Here is an 18,893-nt window from a genome sequence, read left to right as displayed (position 1 = left end):
GGGTCCTTAAACTGGTCGTTTTATGCCCTTCTCAGAGTGGCAACCATGCAGTCATTCAACAGATGTTTGCTAAGTTCTCACATGTACCACACTATGCTCTGCAGTGGGGTGCAAAGATGGCCCATTAGCCATGGACTTTGCCCCCATTGAGCTTACCTGCTGGCGAGTGATAATCACTGACTTTTGTTGAATGCCTCCAATGTGCCAAACACTGAAGTAAGCACCTCTGTTCCCCCCATATGGTCTTCACTGCAGCTTAAAAAGGGTGAGTTTTTCTTATCGCCTTTTTACATATGAGCCACCTGAGACTTAGAGATGGCGAGTAGTTTGTTTGCTCAGGGTCCACACCTAGTAAGGAGCAGAGTGAGATCGTGAACCAGGTCTGTTGACTTCCAAACCCATAATCTTAACCCTCATGAAGCAGCCTCTAGGTGCTGGCACCTGTGTGTAGAGTGAATCAACAGAGGAATGGGTAAGCACTGCATGTTCTCTCTCCTCCTTCATGGTACCATGTTCTGTATTTGCAGATTGAGCCGTACATGCCATATGAATTTACATGCGAGGGGATGCTACAGAGAATCAATGCTTTCATCGAAAAGCAGGTAAGGCTCATTAGAAGTCTATCTGTCTTTGCTCTGTCCTGCTTCCTGTTATCCCAGGGCTCTCAAGATTAGTTAAGAGCTTGCTGTGTTTCTGTGGTTATTTTTCCACTTTGGAAGACTCTAAAAGCCAAATAATGGCTTGTTGGGATTTTAAAAGCAGCATTGCTATGGGAACCAGGTTTTCCTTGGTGCTGAGTGTGTTCTTTATGACAGTGGAAGGTCACGTGGAAACTTCCAACAGGAGAGACTGGATGGTCGAGACTCGGACGTCCCTGTGCCCTGAGCAGTTGTCAGGGGCATTGCAAAGCTAGAGGGGAGGGGCACAGAGAGATGGCTCTGTGGTCCTACCTTCTCTTCATTTCTCACCCTAAGAAAGGCAAGGACTGAAACCAGGGGTTTCTAAGCATTCCTTTAATATAATATATGTTCAGTAATTCCAAACGTGGTAGGACTTTTCAGTGGTTTTCAAACTTCTTCTAAAAAATGACCCTTTTCAAATGAAACCTTAGCCCAAAACCTAGGCATATAAAACAGATAAAAGCAGGACTTTGGTTCCAAAGCAGGGGAGGGTGCCAAGAGTCCCACCTCCCCCAACAGGGTTTAGAAACTGCAGCTTGTGCTCCTAGAAGTAAAGGCCAAGAGTGACATTGCTGTCACTTTATAGCATTTTAATTCCTTGAGCTTCAAAAGCAACACAGAGCTAGAAATAGATGACTCAGAACCCCTGTGGGTAAAGGAATATGAACTCTTTGACCAGATTTCAGAAATAAGGGGCTCTTCTTAAAGAGCAAAGCAGAGTGTTTTAAGACAATAAAGGGATCTTTACACAATGGAGGATGAGAATTGTGCAGGCTGAAAATAGAGATGGTGTGTTGAAAATCTAAGTAGGCACAGATTGTAGGCCCAAGGGGCCTTTCAAAGGAAGAGGCGGTGGTTTGAGGAGACAGACTGGTGAGCAGCCAGCCAGCAGCCCCGGGTGCCCCACGGAGGGGGAGCCATGGTTCACGCACCCAGGGTGGCGCCTTTGATGTGCTGAGTTTGTGTCAGCGGCAAGTATCTGCTTTCCAGCCACCTGGGTTCAACTCCTGGCACCACAAGTTTCTGGTTGTATGACTTAAGCATGTCGCTCAGCCTCCCTGTGCCTTAGTGTCCTCTGTAAAATAAGGGTAATGATGGGACCTACTTCCTTCCTCATGAGCTAGCACAGGAGAAGCGCTTAGAACAGGGACTGGCACATGGTGTTTAATAAATGCAGACTAGTACTGTTGGTTATTCAATATGCTATGCTATAGTGCGTTATACTGTAGGACACTATGTTGTACTAGAATTGTTATATATAGTATATATAATATTAGTCATCAGGCCTTACCACGGGGGCTAAGCATTTGAATGGTTACCTCGTTCAGCCTTTATGTGACACCAGAATGACAGAATCATAACTCTGCCAACCACATCCATAGAGATTCTGTGCCAAGCACATCACCGTGTACCATCTCGTTGACTCCCCACGGTAATCCCAGGAGGTGGCAGTAATAGCCCCCTTCTCTGGATAGTGGAAACCGAGACTCACAGTTCTCGAGCTCACGAGTTGTGGAATCTGGATTTGACGCTGGTTTGGTGCGAGGCTGGGTCTGCGCCGGCAGCACTTGCCGGGGCGTCGGGAGATGGCTGGTGTCCCGGAGCTGTGCCTCCCATCCTGCTTTACCTCCTAGAGCCGCTCGCCCTTCCTGCAGGGGTCAAGAGGGGCTGCAGGGCCCCCTTTGGCGGTATGTTTTAAGACATCACAGCGCTTGCTACCTGCCATCTCGGTGGCCCTCCTGAGGTCGTAGGTAGCTGGGTCCCTCCAGCTGCTGCCGAAACGCTCCTCCTCTTTTCCTGTCCCCACTTCCCCTCAGGGAAGATAGCTGCTCCCTACCGGGCATGAATGACCCTTGAGCAGGTTTATTTGGACGCTTTTATTTCTTCCTTGAGGCTCATGAATCCTAGTGAGTCCTTAAAAGTTCTCAAGTCCTCTGAAAGCCCATTGCTAGGAAGGTCCTGTTCCCCAGGCAGCCCTTGCCAAACGCTCCAGGACACGGGGCCCCCACCTCGCCTGTTCACCTCTGGGTCCCTCGCACCCCTCCTGACACACAGTGGGGGCGCAGGAACTCCCAGGGGAGGGGATGAATGCATGAGTGAGAGGCCAGTGAGCGTGCTTCTTACTCCTGTGTGGAGAACCAGGAAGCTTGTCTTGGGCTTCATGACTGGGAAAATGTTACTTAAATTGTCATCTGGAAAACATGCTAATAAAAATACCCCCCCACCCCCCACCCCCCCGCATAAAGACTTTGAGATCTGCCATTCACAGAAATCAGTGATTTCTTTTTTCCCTGCTCGTGTTGATTGATTCATCCGCTCTGTGGATATTTGTCAACTGGAGCACACTGTGGACTGTGCTGGCAGTTGGGGAGAAGATGTCAAGGGCCCTGTCCCTGCCCTCAGGTGGCTTCGAGCTTCATGGAGAAGGCAGCCAAGTGCACAGTCAGTGCCACCATGTGGGCCAAGCCCGGTGATGGTGACGTGGGCGGGATGCTTTGGGACGGCAGGGCCCAGCCTGCAGGGTGGGGCGGGGAGGGGGAGAGAGGAGAGAGTGTCTGAAGGTGTCTCGTGGGAGGTGGGTCCTGAAGGCAGACTGGGGGCACCGGCAGGGCCGGGCAAGTCAGATGTAAAGGCCCGAGAATAAAGGGAAGTCAGGGTGAACGGTAGGAAGTTTAGCTACGACCCAAGACAGGGCCGAGGTGAGAGGCTTGGCCGAAGGATTCAGATTTGATTCCGGGACAGAAGGAGGCTAAAGGAAGGTTTTGTCACAGGATGAAGGGCAGGGGTGCTCTCAGATTGCCGTTTAAAAGAATCATTCTAGGAATCTTGTGTTTGGGGCATTCTTACTAAACATCCTCCCAATGATCCTGAACAAGCAATAAAGGGGCCTGTTTTGAGTTCATCCCAGGGATTCCACTGGACCCAGAATGTTCCCCTGATGCCAGAGGGAAGAGAAGAAGCCAAGGACCCCATCGGTTCACAGTTTGAGTCTTCTAACCGTTAGCTCCAGGCCCCAGTATTTTAGAGCTTGGGGTCTTTGTTGTTTTTGCAGCTAGATGAATATCTTCAAAGAGCAACGAGGGGGGAAGGAAGATGCTCTTGGTATGAACAGCAAAGCCTGCAGCTTTGAGGAGGAGCTTCCTGCCGCCGCTCTAATTAGGCTGGTCTCTGCCTTCGGAGTTCTCCTTGTGATCTGCAAGGAGAACACAGAAGCTTTCACCCCAGAAACCTTTCAAGGTTGTCCGTCAAGCTCAGCCAAGGCAGCAGGAGCCAGAGGGAGCCAATTGACATCAATCGAGAGCACCCCAGGCTTAAATGTACAGTTGAGCAGTCGCCAGCAGGAAGCCCACCCCATAGCCAGCCAGCCCTGGGCAGGCACCCAGTGGGAAAGACCCCTGGCCCTAGGAGGACCACCTGCTCTTCCCTAATGTCCTCCCTCCCTTTGCTGTACTAAAAATGTTGATTTGAACTGCACGCTCTTTTAGATCAGCTCTCTAAAAGAGGCACCGTCTCCAGCAGAGGCAAATTCTTTGTATTTCTAAGATCAAGCACTATTACTCGCTATCCTGAGTATGTCTGGGCATGTTCAGGTTTTCATTATGCATTTCATGGGGAAGTCTTATGTGTTGGCCTCAGGCCAGAGAGTACAGCAGGTTATTTTGCAGGAATAGCAACGATCAGATTGATTTCTAAAAACCACACATACGCTCTTGATCCCTATTTCCTATTTCCTATAAAGACCCTGTAAATATACAGGATGGTTGCAGTCCTGCTAGTGTGTAAAGAGCTGTTAATTCGTGTGAAAAGCATTCTGGAGATACAGAGGGTAAAAAAGGGTTAACTCAGCCTGGAGGCAGAGAGGGGCAGCTCACACCTGTAATCCCAGCACTCTGGGAGGCGGAGGTGGGAGGATTGCTTGAGGTCAGGAGTTTAAGACCAGCCTGAGCAAGAGCATGTGAGTCTCCCCAACCCCTCCACCCACTGCCCCCACTCCTGTCTCTACAAAAAATAGAAAAACTAGCTGGGAGTGGTGGCACACTCCTATAGTCTCAGCTGCTCGGGAGGCTGAGGCAGGAGGATCACTTGAGCCCAGGAGTTTGAGGTTGCTGTGAGCTATGATGATGCCCCTGCACTTTACCCTGGGGTGACAGAATGAGACTCTGTCTCCAAAAAAAAAAAAAAAATTCAAGAGCGCCTGTGGAATCAGCTGAGGTTCCTAGGATGTCTGCTCATCAGAGCCTGTAATGCACTCACCGAGGAGTGTTCTGGACACAAGGGCACGCCTGTTAGTGAATCTGGGCAGTCCGGGGGTAGAGGTGATGGTGGAGGTAACACAGGAGAAGGGAAAAAGGAATTTCAAAGGAGGGAAGACTGGCACTTGCTTGGGGAATGTTTACTTGAAAAATCAATGGCTGCTGTTTGCCCAGCTAGTCCTGCTCTCAGAGAGACGGGCTTGGTAATGATTAAGCGCGGGACCCTGGAGGCTGGGTTCACCTCCCAGCTCTGCTGCCACCGTCCCTGGCCTTGGGCAAGTTACCTAACTTCTCGTGCTCTTTCCTCGTCTGTGAAACGGGGCAGGTAGCAGGAAGCCCCATTGGGTCGGTGGAGGGCTCCACGGACAGACACATGTTTAGCGCTGGGAACAGCACGTGGCCCGGGCAGGCTCCGAAAGCCCGAGCTACTTGCTGCCGCAGGGGCACAGAAACCGACAGGTGTGTTCCTCACACGGCTTCATTGAGATGTAATTTACAGCCCCTAAAACTCACTGTGTTAGGGTACAGTTCAGTGATTTTTTTTTTCCAGCAAATGGATAGAGCGTGCAACTACCACCACCGTCTAGCTTTGCAATGTTTCAAGCACCCCAGGAAGCTCATTTGTACCTGTTTACAGTCCTTGTTCCTGCCCCAGCCCCGAAAAACCACTGATCTATGCTCAGTCTTTCTAGGTTTGCCTTTTCTGGATACTTCTGGCTTCTTTCACTTGTTTTGGGGGCTCATCCATGTTGTACCATGTATGAGCGCTTACTTTTTATTGCTGGGTGTTCCATAGTACAGCTATGCCGCGGTTTGTTGATCCATCCCCCAGTTGATGGACATTTGGGCTCTTTCTGCCCTTGGCGTGTGTGGTAAGTGCTGTGCACGAGATCTTTGTGTGAGGTGTGTTTACATCTCTCCCTGGGCGGCTCCTAGCAGTCGCAGAGCATGAAGGTGGTGGGTTTCCGTCCTGCGCCTCACGGGCGAGCTTGCGAGAGTAGAGATGCCCCGGGGAGATGAGTGCCTGCCGCTCAGCTCCACGGCCGCCCTCCGTTGCCTTTGGAAACACAAATTCACGCTCGCTTCTGGGCAACGGGCCAGGGGCTGCCCATGGACAGAGTCCACTTCCTTTTGAGGGACAGCTCGGGCTGAGAGCGGTGGGATCTGCCCTGGCAACTGAGGTGTGCCTGATGCGGTCAGTCACTCAATTCTTATTAAACCCTTTCCGCGCCAGACCCGATCTCCCAGCGTAACACAAATAACACGTGTCCTTTATCCCTTAAAGAGCTGGCTGAACGCGGCCCAAACCCTGTCCTCCTGGCCCGGAACCTGTCCCACCAAACTCCTCCCTCCCTCCTCTCTGTGTGCAAATGCCCGGTCTGTCTGCCTCTAGCTCCTGCCTCCAGGTGTGTATATCCAAACCTGCCTTCGTGGTTCCAAACATCGTGGTTTCCACAGAAATCGGCTTGTACCTAATCCACCATGGACTTAGGGACTCTGCTGGAGATTCGGCCTGGACTCTCGGTGGGGTTTGGGGGGCAGGCCCATCGCACACCACTCGGCGTTCTCTTGTCGGCCCTTCGGTTCCTGCTCCTCCGCTCTGCTCCCAGCAGATGACCCTTTCCCCGGCCCAGCCAGCCAAGAGGGAGGGACCAGCCAGCCCCTGTACCTAGAGCTTCTCCCAGGGAGCACTGCACCCCTGCCCTTGTTCTTGTGGTATTTTTGTTAGTGTTTTGTTAGTGTTTTCTCCTTGCTGTTAATTAGCCTTTGTTGTTACCGAGGCACTGCCCTTACCTCTTCACAGTGGCTGGTGTTCATTTGTTTAGAACATTGCTCTTTCTCATAAATTTGTTGGTTAATAGACCTTTCTTATTATGGTTGATGGGTACTGCATGGACATTCCAGAATAGTCAAGCACATTTGGGGAAATTTGGAGACTGGTTGGAATAATTGTTAAGGAGGAATGCAGATGTTCTGTGTTCTAAGTGGGCTTGTTAGCCAGATTGGAAATTACTGTTTATGTCTCATTCCGACAGCATAGAGGCTTGCTGGATTGGAATTGTCTCCTTTTCTTCTTCTGCTCTCAAAGCCCCCAGGATGCCAGAACCATCCAGTTCAGTTCAACAGCTCTTTATTGAGCACCAGTTATATGCAAAGGCTCATACTAGCAATAAGCCACTAATTCCTATGCATCCTGCAAAGCCCAGCCCAGAAGTCCCTGCCTCCTGGAAGCCTTCTCTGATTGCTGCCACTACCACGCTTCCCCCTCCCTAGAGTTAATCCTTGCCTCCCTCTGAGTGGCCTGTGCATCCTGTTTGGGCAGATGTTTTGTACTGCTCTGTAATTTTTCAAGGGCCGGCCCCTCTCACTAGACTGTACACTAAACCTATGAGCCCAGGGACTGTGTCTCCTTCATGCTCATATTTCCAACTCCCAGTGTAAAGTTTTAATGGTCATTTGTGAAGCCTTGAATGAATGAATGAATGAAGACACCTTCAAAGCCAACTTATGTGTTTCTTAGAGGTTTGAACAAAGATGCTTGTGTCCGGCTTGAGTCCCTCTCTCCCTGGGCTGTGGCAGCAACTGTCTGTCTCTCTGTTCCCAGCACTGGGGGTCCTGCTGCTCCTCTGCCCAGAAATCTCCAGTGGCTTCCATCTCACTCTGAGGGAAAGCTAGAGCTTTACGTTGGCCCCGTAAGCTCTGCGTGCTCTGCCTCCCGGACCCCATCGCCCCTGCTTCCCATGCACAGCGCACACTCTGCCCAAGCCACCAGAATGCCCCGCTCCTCTCGGAACAGTCTCCTTTGTCAGAGCCTCAGATCTGGGTTCTCCTCTGCCTGGAACGTTCTTCGTAGATACTTGCATGGCTCACCCCCTTACTTAGGCCTTTTCTCAAACGCCACCTTCTCGGTAATTCATTATCTGGACACACACACCCCCAGCCAGTCTCATTTCTTTTTTTTTTTTTTTTTTTTTTGAGGCAGGGTCTTGCTCTGTCACCCAGGCTGGAGTGCAGTGGCATGATCATAGCTCACTGCAACCTCGAACTCCTGGGTTCAGGTGATCCTCCTGCTTCAGCCTCCCAAAGTGCTGGGACTACAGGCACGCGCCACCATGCCTGGCCTCACTTCCTTCTTTTCTAGAGCACCTACTGCCTTTTAACATACTGTATATACCTGACTTACCTGTTTTGTTTTCTTTCCCCCTCACTGAACGAAGGCGGGGTCTGGGTTCCTTTGTGTGCCAAGCAATCCCCCCACCAAGGGCCTAGGTTGCACATAGCAGTGGTGACAGCCAACAGCTGCATGGTGCGATACATACATATCAGGCGCTTCTCACATCGTGACGAATTAACAGATGGAGGAGCTGAGATTGAAATCTAGGCAGTGTGAGCGCTGAACCCTATGCTTTTCTGCCTCTCACTAGTATTTGCTGAGTGGATGAATGAACGAATGACTGTGTGACTGCTTACGGTGAGGACCTAAGGTAATGTGGTCTTGCCACGTTAGCTTGTGCCGTGGTTGGACACAACAGAAGACCGCCAGCCCTCTGGGAGCACCCAGTGGCGCTGGCACCTGCGGATGAGAAGAGGCCATCAGTGGGCTTCCACTGCAGTTGTGCCCTGCCGGCGGCTGGGCCCAGAGGTGGCTCTCGTAGATGTGGGTGAATCATTATATGTAATTCAGGCAACTCAACTTTCACCTCTGGACCCTGGCGGTGAATAGCGGTCAGCCTTGGAACATTGTCTTTAGCATTTCAAGGTGCCTTCTTACCAGTCCCCCCCATTTTTATCTCACGGGAATTACGTAAGGCATGAAGGGCGGGCAGATGGTGTATCCTCGTTTTGTGTGTGAGCACAGTCAGAGAGGCCTTGGGAGACAGCTGTGAATCCCCACAGCTGGGAGCAGAGTCCCAGCCGGACTCCCGGCTCCCTCCCGCCGTGCTCGCCAATGAGGCCAAGCCCCTGCAGACTGTTGCGTATTTTGCCTGCAAGTTCATGTAGCCGGTGAAGGGAGAGGCAGGATATACTCTCAGAGCCTGCTGCCTGTAGAACCTGGGGTGGGTTTGGCTTTGCTCATTTTTTGTTGCCTTTGGCTCACTAAAAGTTATACAAACACAACGTACTAAAACACACACACACACACACACACACACACACAGGCAGTAGGGAAGACCCGTCCTGGAGGCCGCTCCTGCCAGCCCTGCACTCACCTTGGTGCTCAGCACCCCCACCCCGCAGCGTGTCACCCTCCACATGACGGACAGGGCAGGGCGGGAAACGCTTCCTCTGTCTGTGCTGGTGCCGGAGCTCCAGGCCCTGAGGTGACTGACCAGCTCCCCCACACCGGGTGAGGGAAGGAAGTGTGCGGAAACATAGAATATTCCAGAAGGACACACACTGAAAGGTACATTTCCTTACCACTCCCGACCCTGTCACTCCATTTCGCTTCTCAGGGAAGAGAGGCTCTTGGAGCGGCACATGCGTGTTCACACGTGTCTGTCTCCTCCCCAGTGCTTGCCGCGGGGGAAACACCACGCACCAGCCCTCACTCTGCTTCCCCTGCTCAGGACGTCTTAGAGATGTTCCCCCGTTGGCTCATAGAAACCTGCCTCTTTTCCGGTGTTATTTGTCCTCAAGCAGCTATCTGTTTAGATATAACCTTCAGGTTGTTCTGAGCCGGTCTGACAGTACTGCTGTGCTGTCCCTGCCATCCTGTAGGGTTTCTGTGCACATGTCCCCAGATATCTGTGGGGCGAGTTCCCACAAGTGGCATCCAGAGCCAGGATCCCAACCACCACTGGGCTCCCGGAGGGCTGGCCCTGCCCCCATGGACTTCAACACGGCCCTCGGGTGTCTGCACGGAAAGGGCCGCAGACGGCGAGCTCTGGGAGCTCTCGGTGTCACGGGCGCCTGTGCTCCCACCACTGGCACCTGCTCAGGATCACGTCAGGCACAGCTGAAATGAGAGCCGGGGCCGCAAGCCAGAGAGATGTCCCCGCTCACCTTCCTAGCCACACCGATGGGTCCTCCTGCTGCCACAGTTGCTTCCTGGTCCTCCCGCCCTCTCTGCCCAGCCCCAGGTTATCCTCGGACTGGCTGGTTCCCTCCGCTCCCGCTGGGACCCGGGGGTGACTGGCTGTGCCCCATTCCGAGCACCCCCCTTTGCCTTCGTTGTAGGGGGTGTCATGTTCCTCGTCCTGCCACGAGCTGCTCAGACTGTTTCTCTAGTTGTTCGATTGGTAGAATGTTGTACAGCAGGTCCTTGAATAATGATTTGTTCTAAGTCATTTTGTTGCATTGTCAATAAGAAAAAAACATATGTTGATTCCTGGCTGGGGCCACTGTTGGTGCGGCGTTCGCACGTTTTCCTCACGCCTGCGTGGGTTTTCTCCAGGTGCTCTGGTTTCGCCCCACGTCCCACAGACGCGCTCAGTGAAGTTCGCTGGCACGTCCACGTGGCCCCCGTCTGAGTGAGTCGGGGGTGTGTGTGAGCGTGCCCTGCGATGGGGCGGTGTCCCGTCCGGGGCTGGTTCCCGCCGTGCGCTCTGAGCTGCTGGGACCCGTGACCCTGAACTGGAATAAACAGGTTGGAAAACCAGCCGTTGTTAGTGTACATATTCACATCGCATGGCTGGATACTTTCCGGACAGATCTTGTACATACGATTTTACACTAAAACTCTAAAGCACACAACGATCGTGTATTGGAGATGCAAGACGAGAAACAATGCGCTACGGAAGGCCTCGGTAACCCTGCGTATCTGTGAATGTTGGTGAACTGTGTGGCAGGAGGAGGAGCTCCTGACGGTTTTTGCTTTACAGATATTCGTTCCTTGATTTAACTCACCCCCACTATGACCACGATCACTCACTGACTCTCCAAAAATTGGATAAAGATAAATAGTTATCCTATTGTTTTTATTAATCTTTCTTAAATGTACATATGGGCTCACCTTTATTTCAGTGTTTAATATGAGAAGTGTTTGGGATCTTTATTTAAAAATTTGATGATGCTTTTGTGGCCAGAAACGTGCTGTGGGAACTTGACTCTGGTTTATATCGGTCAGCTCGTGGTGAAGTGGGTTTTGCTGTAGTCAGTTTCTGAGAGCCTGTGCTCACAGTGAGGACTCACTGTGGTTGTTTTCAACCGACACGCCCCGAGTCCCTGCAAGGACGAGGCCCCACGTCAGTTGACATCAGAGACGCCTGCAGGCTCCCCCGTGTGATCCTTCCCCTCATGACGTCGGAATCTTGCCATCGGGATAAAACGAGCACTCCTGAAACAATATCACGTTAGGTAACTGCCAAATTAGAGTAGACACAGAGTCTCTGGGTTCAGAGGTGGCCTGAAGATGGGCCTTAAAGAGCGAGGGTGACGATGGCAGGATGGCAGATGTGGCACTGTGCACATGATGGGCATTCCCTCTTTTCCTTGAGCCCTGTGTGCAAGACGCTGTTGTCCCCTCTCGTGGTCGAGGAAGCTGGTGACTAGAGAGGTCAAGACCTGGCCCAAGGTGGTGGTGTAGGTCAGCCTCATTCCAGCCCTGGTCTGTCCCCACTCCTTCCCTCCGCTGCTCTCCCGCGTGGTGCGGCCCATTGGCCCGGGTCGCTTGGCAGGGCTGGGAATCCCCAGTTGTATCCTTGGTCCCTTGGCCAACAGCTTCATTGTCATTCTAGGACTTCTGCCATGGGCAAGTGATGTGGCCGCCCCTCAGCGCCCTGCAGGTGAAGCTCGCTGAGCCCGGGCAGTCCTGCAAGCAGGTGTGCCAGGAGAGCCAGCTCATCTGTGAGCCTTCTTTCTTCCAGCACCTCAACAAGGACAAGGACATGCTGAAGTAAGTGCCTTGGGGTGGGGGCAGGGGGTGGGGAGGTGGACAGCTCAGCCTCTGTAGACTCCAGCTTGCCTCTGGGTTAGGCCTGGGTGAGTGGTACCAGGTTCCAGTTTCCAGGCTTGTGGGCTCTGGGGACAAGGCGTGGGAAGGGGAGCAGGACACAGCACGTTCCCCCCAGAGAGAATTAGCCCAAGGTTGTTCTGTCAGGTGAGATGAGGTTGCTGTGTTTAGAATTTGAATGGGGGTGCTGTGTTTGCATAAACAGTGCCACGTCTGAGCTTGGAGACTGTGGGAGGTGTTCAGTTTGCTAATGGCCCCAAGAACAGTGGGAGCGGAGGTGGGCACAGAGCCACAAGCACAGACGGACCCCTGGCAGCAGCAGGGTCCCCAGATGGCCCCCAGCAGAGCCTGAGCAGGGGATGGGTGGCAGTCCTTGACCCTAGAGTCAGAAAGGAGTGAGAAATACGTAGAAGGAGCTGGCAGCAAACTGCTCACAACAAATTCCACGAACCACCTTCCCGACCTGCAGCCCTGTTCCCTTTTGCACTTCGTTCTGGACCTTTGCACCTGGTGCACCGAGTCCCGTGGCAGCAGGGTGGATGTGGCACCAGGCACACTGGCCCAGGGCTGCACACGGGAGGGTCTTCACTATTCCTTGCATTTTACCTTGCGCTTGCTGTCTTCGTCCATTTTTCATTGCTATAAAGGAGCACCTGAGACTGGATGATTTACAGAGAAGAGGTTTATTTGGCCCAGGGTTTTGCAGGCTGTACAAGAAGCACAGCGCCAGCAGCTGCTTCTGCTGAGGGCTTCAGGGTCTTGCAGTCAAGTTGGAGGGCGAAGGGGGGCAGGCGTGTCACGTGGCAAGAGAGGGAGCAAAAGAGGGAATAGGTGGTGCCAAGCCCTTAAACAACCAGCTGTCCTGTGAACTCATCCTCTCAGGGAGGGCACCAGCCATTCATGAGGGATCCGCCCCGTGACCCAGACAGACCCCACAATGAACGCTGGGGCTCAATGTCAGTGTGAGATTGGGAGGGGCCGAGCACCCAAACCCCGCATCACTTGCGTTACTTTTAGTGATGCCCTTAGTTTTTCTTTGTGTCGGCATTTTGGAGTTGGCTTTTACAGTCCCCAAATTTCCATGTGAGGTTTCTTCTGGCCTCTGATCCTTGACACGGCAGGGCTAAATCTCCTGATTTTTATCACATCCCACACTGGCCCACCCATTGCTTAATTGTCCAGCCTCCCCACCCTCTACCTTAGTAGCTCTGCTGAGGCGTTTTCTCCGAGAGACTTGCCTATAAACAATAAGACACTGTCCCAACTCCAAATGCTCAGTCTACAGCTGGACTGCCCCTGGCTTGAAGAGCACGTCTAGGAACAGCGTGGACTTGGGGCTCCGGGTTCACCTGTCCCGGTCCTGGCTTCACGCCCTGCTAGTGCTGTCAGCCACTGTGGCCATCTGTGCACGGTGGTCTTGCGCCCTGGTCCCTCGCGTGAGTCGTCTTAGCCTCAAGTGTGCTGTGATACACTTTTTATGGAAAGCGTAATGTCACACTTTGTAGGTATCTTCTCTCTTTAGGGAAGGAGTGTGGCCGCTGGAGTCCAGCCTGCAGGGATGCTCTCCTGAGCAGGCATGTGGGCGATGCTGTTTTTTCTCCTTTTTATGGGAAGACCAGGTGCAGAGGCTGCCCCGATTCCACCATCAAAACAGAGGCACGGGCCAGAAGAGGGAGGTCCGTGTGGCGAGACCAGGGAAGCTCTGTGAGGGTGGGGTCTGGTGGGTGTGGAAAGCCGCTGATGGTGCTCGGAGCGTCCAATTCCACGCACAGACCCTGAATCCTGGGGTTCCGTGAGGGGCTTTCCACTGGCCCCTTTTGCAGACAGCTCCCGGAGCAAGGTGGCTTTTTGAGAACCCTGAGTACTCTGTCTGCACAGAAGTCTGAATTCGCTAGGTACGGACTGGAGACTGCACAGTACCGTTGGCATCAGCCCACCTCTGGAAGAGGGAACGTGAGATGCTGCATCCTGGGAAGGGGACCCGAACGGGAGCCCTGAACGTGGCAGCTTCCTTCCTGGCCAGGCAGGAGTCAGGGCTCCCGGGCCAGGGACCGTGATCAGGGCCTGGCTTGGGGCTGACACGGGGCCTCACGCAGGCATCCCGCCTCCAGGGCAAGGGTGCAGGTCAGCCCGGACACAGCTGGGCGAGTGGCCAGTTCCCTCTGTTCTATCAGTTTTCTCATCTGCAAAATGGGGACATCCTGGGGGGCGGTGAGATAATGTACAGCTCTCGCCAGAGACACAGCAGAGCAGCCCTTTCCTCAGAGAGCTTTGGGCATCGGAGTAGGCCTGAGGCCACCAGGCCAAGCCTGGAAAAGCCAGTCCCCTGCCCTGGCCTCCCTCCCTCCCTCTGTACACCATGCAGGGTCCATGAGAACAGGGACTCGGCGTGGGGCTGCCCTGCAGCCAGACCCTGTGCTGTGGGATCGCTCACCCCGACCCCACTGCAGAGATGAGGGTTTTCTTTAGCAGGAGGCTGGAATGAATGCTAATTTTGCAACAAATCCGTCTGAATTTAATTTTCTGAACATAAGAGCCCTACTGAATAACTTGTTCATGCATTTGTAAATACTGATAATATTGTGAAAGCCCAGCTATCTGGCGGTCTATTGAGTGCCTCCTCAGCGTGGAGGTAATCCTGGCCCATCCATATTCATGGCCAATTAGCAATTAGCAGCTCCTGCAAGCCAGTGCTGCTTTCTCTTCTCCAGCTTGGGGCCTGCTTCTGAGCCAGGCTTAAGCTCCTTTCAGTCTTTGGGTATCCACGGCCTTTAAGAACCACGTGTCCTCGTTGTGTACTGTGAATTTTATATGTCACGTCAGCGGAGCCTTGGGAGCATCCTGTGTTGTCATCTTGAATCAGGGAGGGTCGGGCAGCTCATCCTTGAGTTCCAGCTCACGCAGCTGCAGTTCATTCTGGAGAGGCTGCCGCAAAGCATGCGGGATTCAGCTGCGACCCACCCTCTGGACAGGACTCCTCCCGGGCCAGGGTGGGGAGCCCAGAGAAGTGCCAGAGTCCATCCCAGTGTGGCCCCGTGGGGAGGACTCGGCGCCATACCTAGCAACACGTGTTCACTTGAAGCCCAGTTTGTAAGCTTGCTACCTCTTAAAGTTGTGTCTTCCAAAATTTCACAATGTTGGCAGTCGGGGTTGCTCTGTGAGAAGCGGAAATGCTAAGTGGTGCAGTCTAGACCGTGAGCACTTTGGCACCTCAGAGTAGAGAGACAGCCCTGAGCCAGAGTGGGCACAAGGAGACTTGGTGGGACAGGACTGGAATGAACAAAGTTCCCGGAGAGGGGGTGGAGGGAGGAAGGCGCTCTAAGGCAGGGCGGGTGCAGGAGCCGGGGCAGCAGGTGGGACTGCGGCTTCTGCGTCCTCCCCCAGTGCCGGGCTTCTCAGCCTAACGCCTGCGATGGCAGCCCCATGGCAAGGAGCTTTGCCTTCCTGTCCTCCTTCAAGAGCTGTAACTCGTCAGCTGAGGGCTGGTGGCCCGGGAGCCCCACCTCCATCCTGTAGGAAAAGCTCTTCAGGCCCTGGCGAGAAGTCAGCAGCGCAGGAGTGTGTGGGGGAGGGAGGCAGCCGTCTCAGGGACACAGGCAGGTATAGCACGTGTACCCCTAAAGAGCCAGGGGCCTCAGAGGGAGGCTGTCTGGTCTCTCCATATGCTCTAGTGACGGGAAAGTCACCTCGCCTCTCTGGTGCCTTCGTCTGCCAACTAGTTCAGCATAGGTGATACAGTCGCCTTCCTGAACACCCAGGGCTGTGGGAGAGCTCCCCAGGGGGCCTAGAGGACGCTCAGGCCAGGGGGTCAGATGCCATCCCAAAGTGGCACCCACCACGGGCCACAGCACCACATCCATTGAACCTTGGGGGAGCTACCGCATGACAGGTCTCACTGTGGCTCCGGGAAGCGTCTGCCGTGTGAGCTGTGGGGGTCTCTGTGCATCACCGGGCAGGGTCACACCGCTGCTGGTGGCCTCAGCGGGGCCCAGGTGGGCTCGTACCCTGGGAGGGAGGTGGTGTCCTGGAGCCTGAGTCCAGGTGACCCGGGAGGGAGCGAGGGGATTTTTCTTGGCTCCTGACAATTACATCCCTTGCCGTGGGGTCTGAGAGGGGTTGTGGCGATTTCCACGCCCTGGTCAGTGTGCCAGGCAGATCGAGTGACGGCACAGCAACTGCTGTAATTCACCTAAATAAATAAATGTCACAAGTATACATCCGTGTCCCAAGGCCACGTTCCACATGTAAACTTTCCATTCAGAATTCAGCTCCAGACACCCCTCTCTCTTTGCTGGCCCTCAGGGTAGCCTGCGAAGGACCTGGGAGCTCCAAGTCTGACTCATTTTTCCCTTTAGGAAATCCATAAAAATCCCACTTCCTGCCCTCTCGCTTCATAGGTTCATGGCCTTAAACCCCTGAGCGCTGCCGTCTCCCGGCTGGCAGCGAGAGCAGGGCGTTGGGGTGTGCGGGGAAGGCACAGAGCTCCCCTGGCAATCGCAGGGGCGGGATAAGAGGGGCCCGCTCTCCGGAGTGGCCTCGGGCTCCCGGTCTGGTCACCTGTGCAGCCACAGCCGCAGGCTCTGGGGAGACGGAGGCCAGAGGGCCAGGGACGTGCTGGGTCCCAGAAGCAGTTGGGGCCTCGGTGAAGCTGAGCAGGATCTAGGCCGGCAGCGCCCCGGAGAGCTCAAGAGATGTGCTGGGGACGGCTGGGGGAATGTCAGCAGGGGAGGCGGGCCCCAGGGAGCCGTGGGCTGGAAGGAGACAGGATGCAGCAGCGCCAGCGAGCATGACGCCTCCTGCCGTGCACGTGCGGTTGCCGTGGAAGCTTCCCAGGGGCAACAGGAAACCTCAAGCTCCCCATCCTGATCCCCTCCCTGTCGGCAAGAAGTGAGACTTCACGAACAAAGCGAAAGGGAAATGGTTGGTATGTTTGTAAATTCACATCGCAGGGCAGGGGAGGAAGGTGGCATAGCCTATCCCGTGTCTGCCAGGGGAGAGTGATGACATCAGTGACGATGACCATAGCAATGACAGTTACCATTTATTGAACACTAACTCGGAGCACGACTCTCCCAAGTGCCACAGAGGCACTAATTCAATTCCTTCAGTTAAGGGTTCCTTATCCTCATTCTACAAAAGGGAAAACTGAGGCACAGAGAGGCTCAGTCATTTGTCCAAGGTCACACAGTTGCTAAGAGATGAAGCTGGGACTCAAACCCAGGTGTGCCAGGCCCCCTCACACCTCCTTGTTGGAACCCGGATGCAGTACAGGTCCCACCTGGCAATCAGCCTGCACTCTGGGGGGGGCCTCTCTGTGCTGGGGAGCCAAGCTGGGTGGGACCAGTGCACCCCATCCAGAGGGAAAGAGACAGCTCTTCTTTGAAAGGAGAGGCCAACATCAGGAATGGGAGTATCCTTGTCCCCCCCAAGCATGGTCCCAGCCCACAGACCACTCAGCTGTTGGGAGGAGATGGCAGAGGAGAAAGAACACCGAGCTTGGGAGAGGCGGCCCCGGCTCAGTCACCTCTAACTGGGGTTACTGTCGCTGTGGCCAAAGGGTAGCTGCACAGGCCCAGTGAGCTGATGCCCCAGGACAGCACCTTCTGTCTGCTTTCCCGTGGGAGAATAAGGCCATGTAACAGGAATGTTTTTAAGCCTTTAACAAAAGTTAAACATACTTTAAAAAAAAATCTAAATAATGCATAGCTTTGGCCCAGTCTCACTTCCTTGAAAGCAACTATTGCTAGTGCGTTAGTGAGTAGCCTTCTCGACCTTCGACCCTCACGCTCACACATGGGGCTGATGACACGGGTGCGTCCCGTTCCGGAACTCACCTCCCTCCAGGCCGGCGCTCGTGCTAGAGCACACGTTTCCCCCTCGTTCTTTTTCACTGGCTGCAGAGAACTCCAGAAGCACAGATGGGCCATGATTTATTTGGCTGTTCCCCGCTTGGTGAGTATTTGGGTTGTTTCCAGTTTTTCTCCATCACAGGCGACACTTCACTGGCAGCTTGAACACAACACACACCCCTGCACACACGCCCTGGTGCGCACATGCCCTCTCCAGCCTGGATGCCTAGGAGTGTGGAGGGTCTCGGGGTCCGAGGGTGGGTGCCATTTTGTTTCTAAAGCAGGAGAACCTCCCCCCACACGTCAGGAGGCAGCTGACGGCACCAGTACGAGGACAGACCTGTCCTCTGCATCAGCAGCCCACGTGCCTTTCTCTTCCTCTTCAGGTACAAGGTGATCTGCCAAAGCTCAGAGATGGCCAAGGACATCCTGGTGCCCTCCTTCGACCCCAAGAACAAGCACTGTGTGTTTCAAGGCGACCTCCTGCTCTTCAGCTGTGCGGGTGCCCACCACAGACACCGGAGGATCTGCCCCTGCAGGGACTTCATCAAAGGCCAGGTGGCTCTCTGTAAAGACTGCCTATAGCGGCCACCTGCTCAGCCCCACACCATGCTGCTGGGACGGACAAGGGCTCCAGCCCCATGGGGCAGGGCCAGGGGCAGAATTCATTCAGGGACTCTGGCCAGAGCCTGATCTTTTTGGTGGGAGTTTTCATTTTGGTGTTGCTCTTGCTGTGGTCAGAGCAGCCCAGTGGAGTCTTCACCAAACACGAGGAGAGCAGGTACCAGGCCGGGAGTCTGGCTTCTCCCTGGCATGGTGCCATTTCTGTTTCTTGAGGAGCAACTATGGGGAGACTCTGTGGGTGCAGCTGCTCCAGGGTAAAAAGAGAGTCTCAAGAGTCATTTAAAACAAAGCAAGAGGAGAGGAATTGAGCTGATTGGAAAGAACTTTGAATGGGAACATTCCTAAACTCATTAACTTATTTATTTGGGAGGGAGGGAGGGGAACAGGGAGGGAGAAGAGGGCTTAATTGCACCTTTCTTCTTTTATTTCCACTGTTAATCATCCACCTTTGCTATACTGTTACTCTGTCTGCTCCGGGTGGGGTGCAGGGGTTGGCAGGGTGTGCTGTGGGGCTGGTGGCATGCTCAAGGACAGATGTGGGGACCTGGCTGCTCAAAGCAGGTGGCAGTAGAGCAAAAGAAAATCTTGCTTTGGA

General features: G+C 53.9%; 1 protein-coding gene across 1 annotated transcript in view; it reads left to right on the top strand.

The window, feature by feature from the left end:
* The window catches only part of MGAT5 (alpha-1,6-mannosylglycoprotein 6-beta-N-acetylglucosaminyltransferase), a 196,523-nt gene extending 178,264 nt beyond the window's left edge, over positions 1-18,259 (top strand). Inside the window, exons 14-16 of the mRNA XM_069473322.1 lie at positions 528-602; positions 11,611-11,768; positions 18,061-18,259. Coding sequence (XP_069329423.1) covers positions 528-602; positions 11,611-11,768; positions 18,061-18,259 — 432 coding nt within the window. The remainder of the gene's footprint in view (positions 1-527; positions 603-11,610; positions 11,769-18,060) is intronic.
* Positions 18,260-18,893: the final 634 nt, after the last annotated feature.

This window comes from Eulemur rufifrons, chromosome 1, assembly GCF_041146395.1.
Source record: "Eulemur rufifrons isolate Redbay chromosome 1, OSU_ERuf_1, whole genome shotgun sequence".
NCBI lineage: Eukaryota > Metazoa > Chordata > Mammalia > Primates > Lemuridae > Eulemur > Eulemur rufifrons.
The sequence above is the reverse complement of the archived record's forward strand: the minus strand, read 5'-3'. Positions and strand labels throughout refer to the sequence as shown.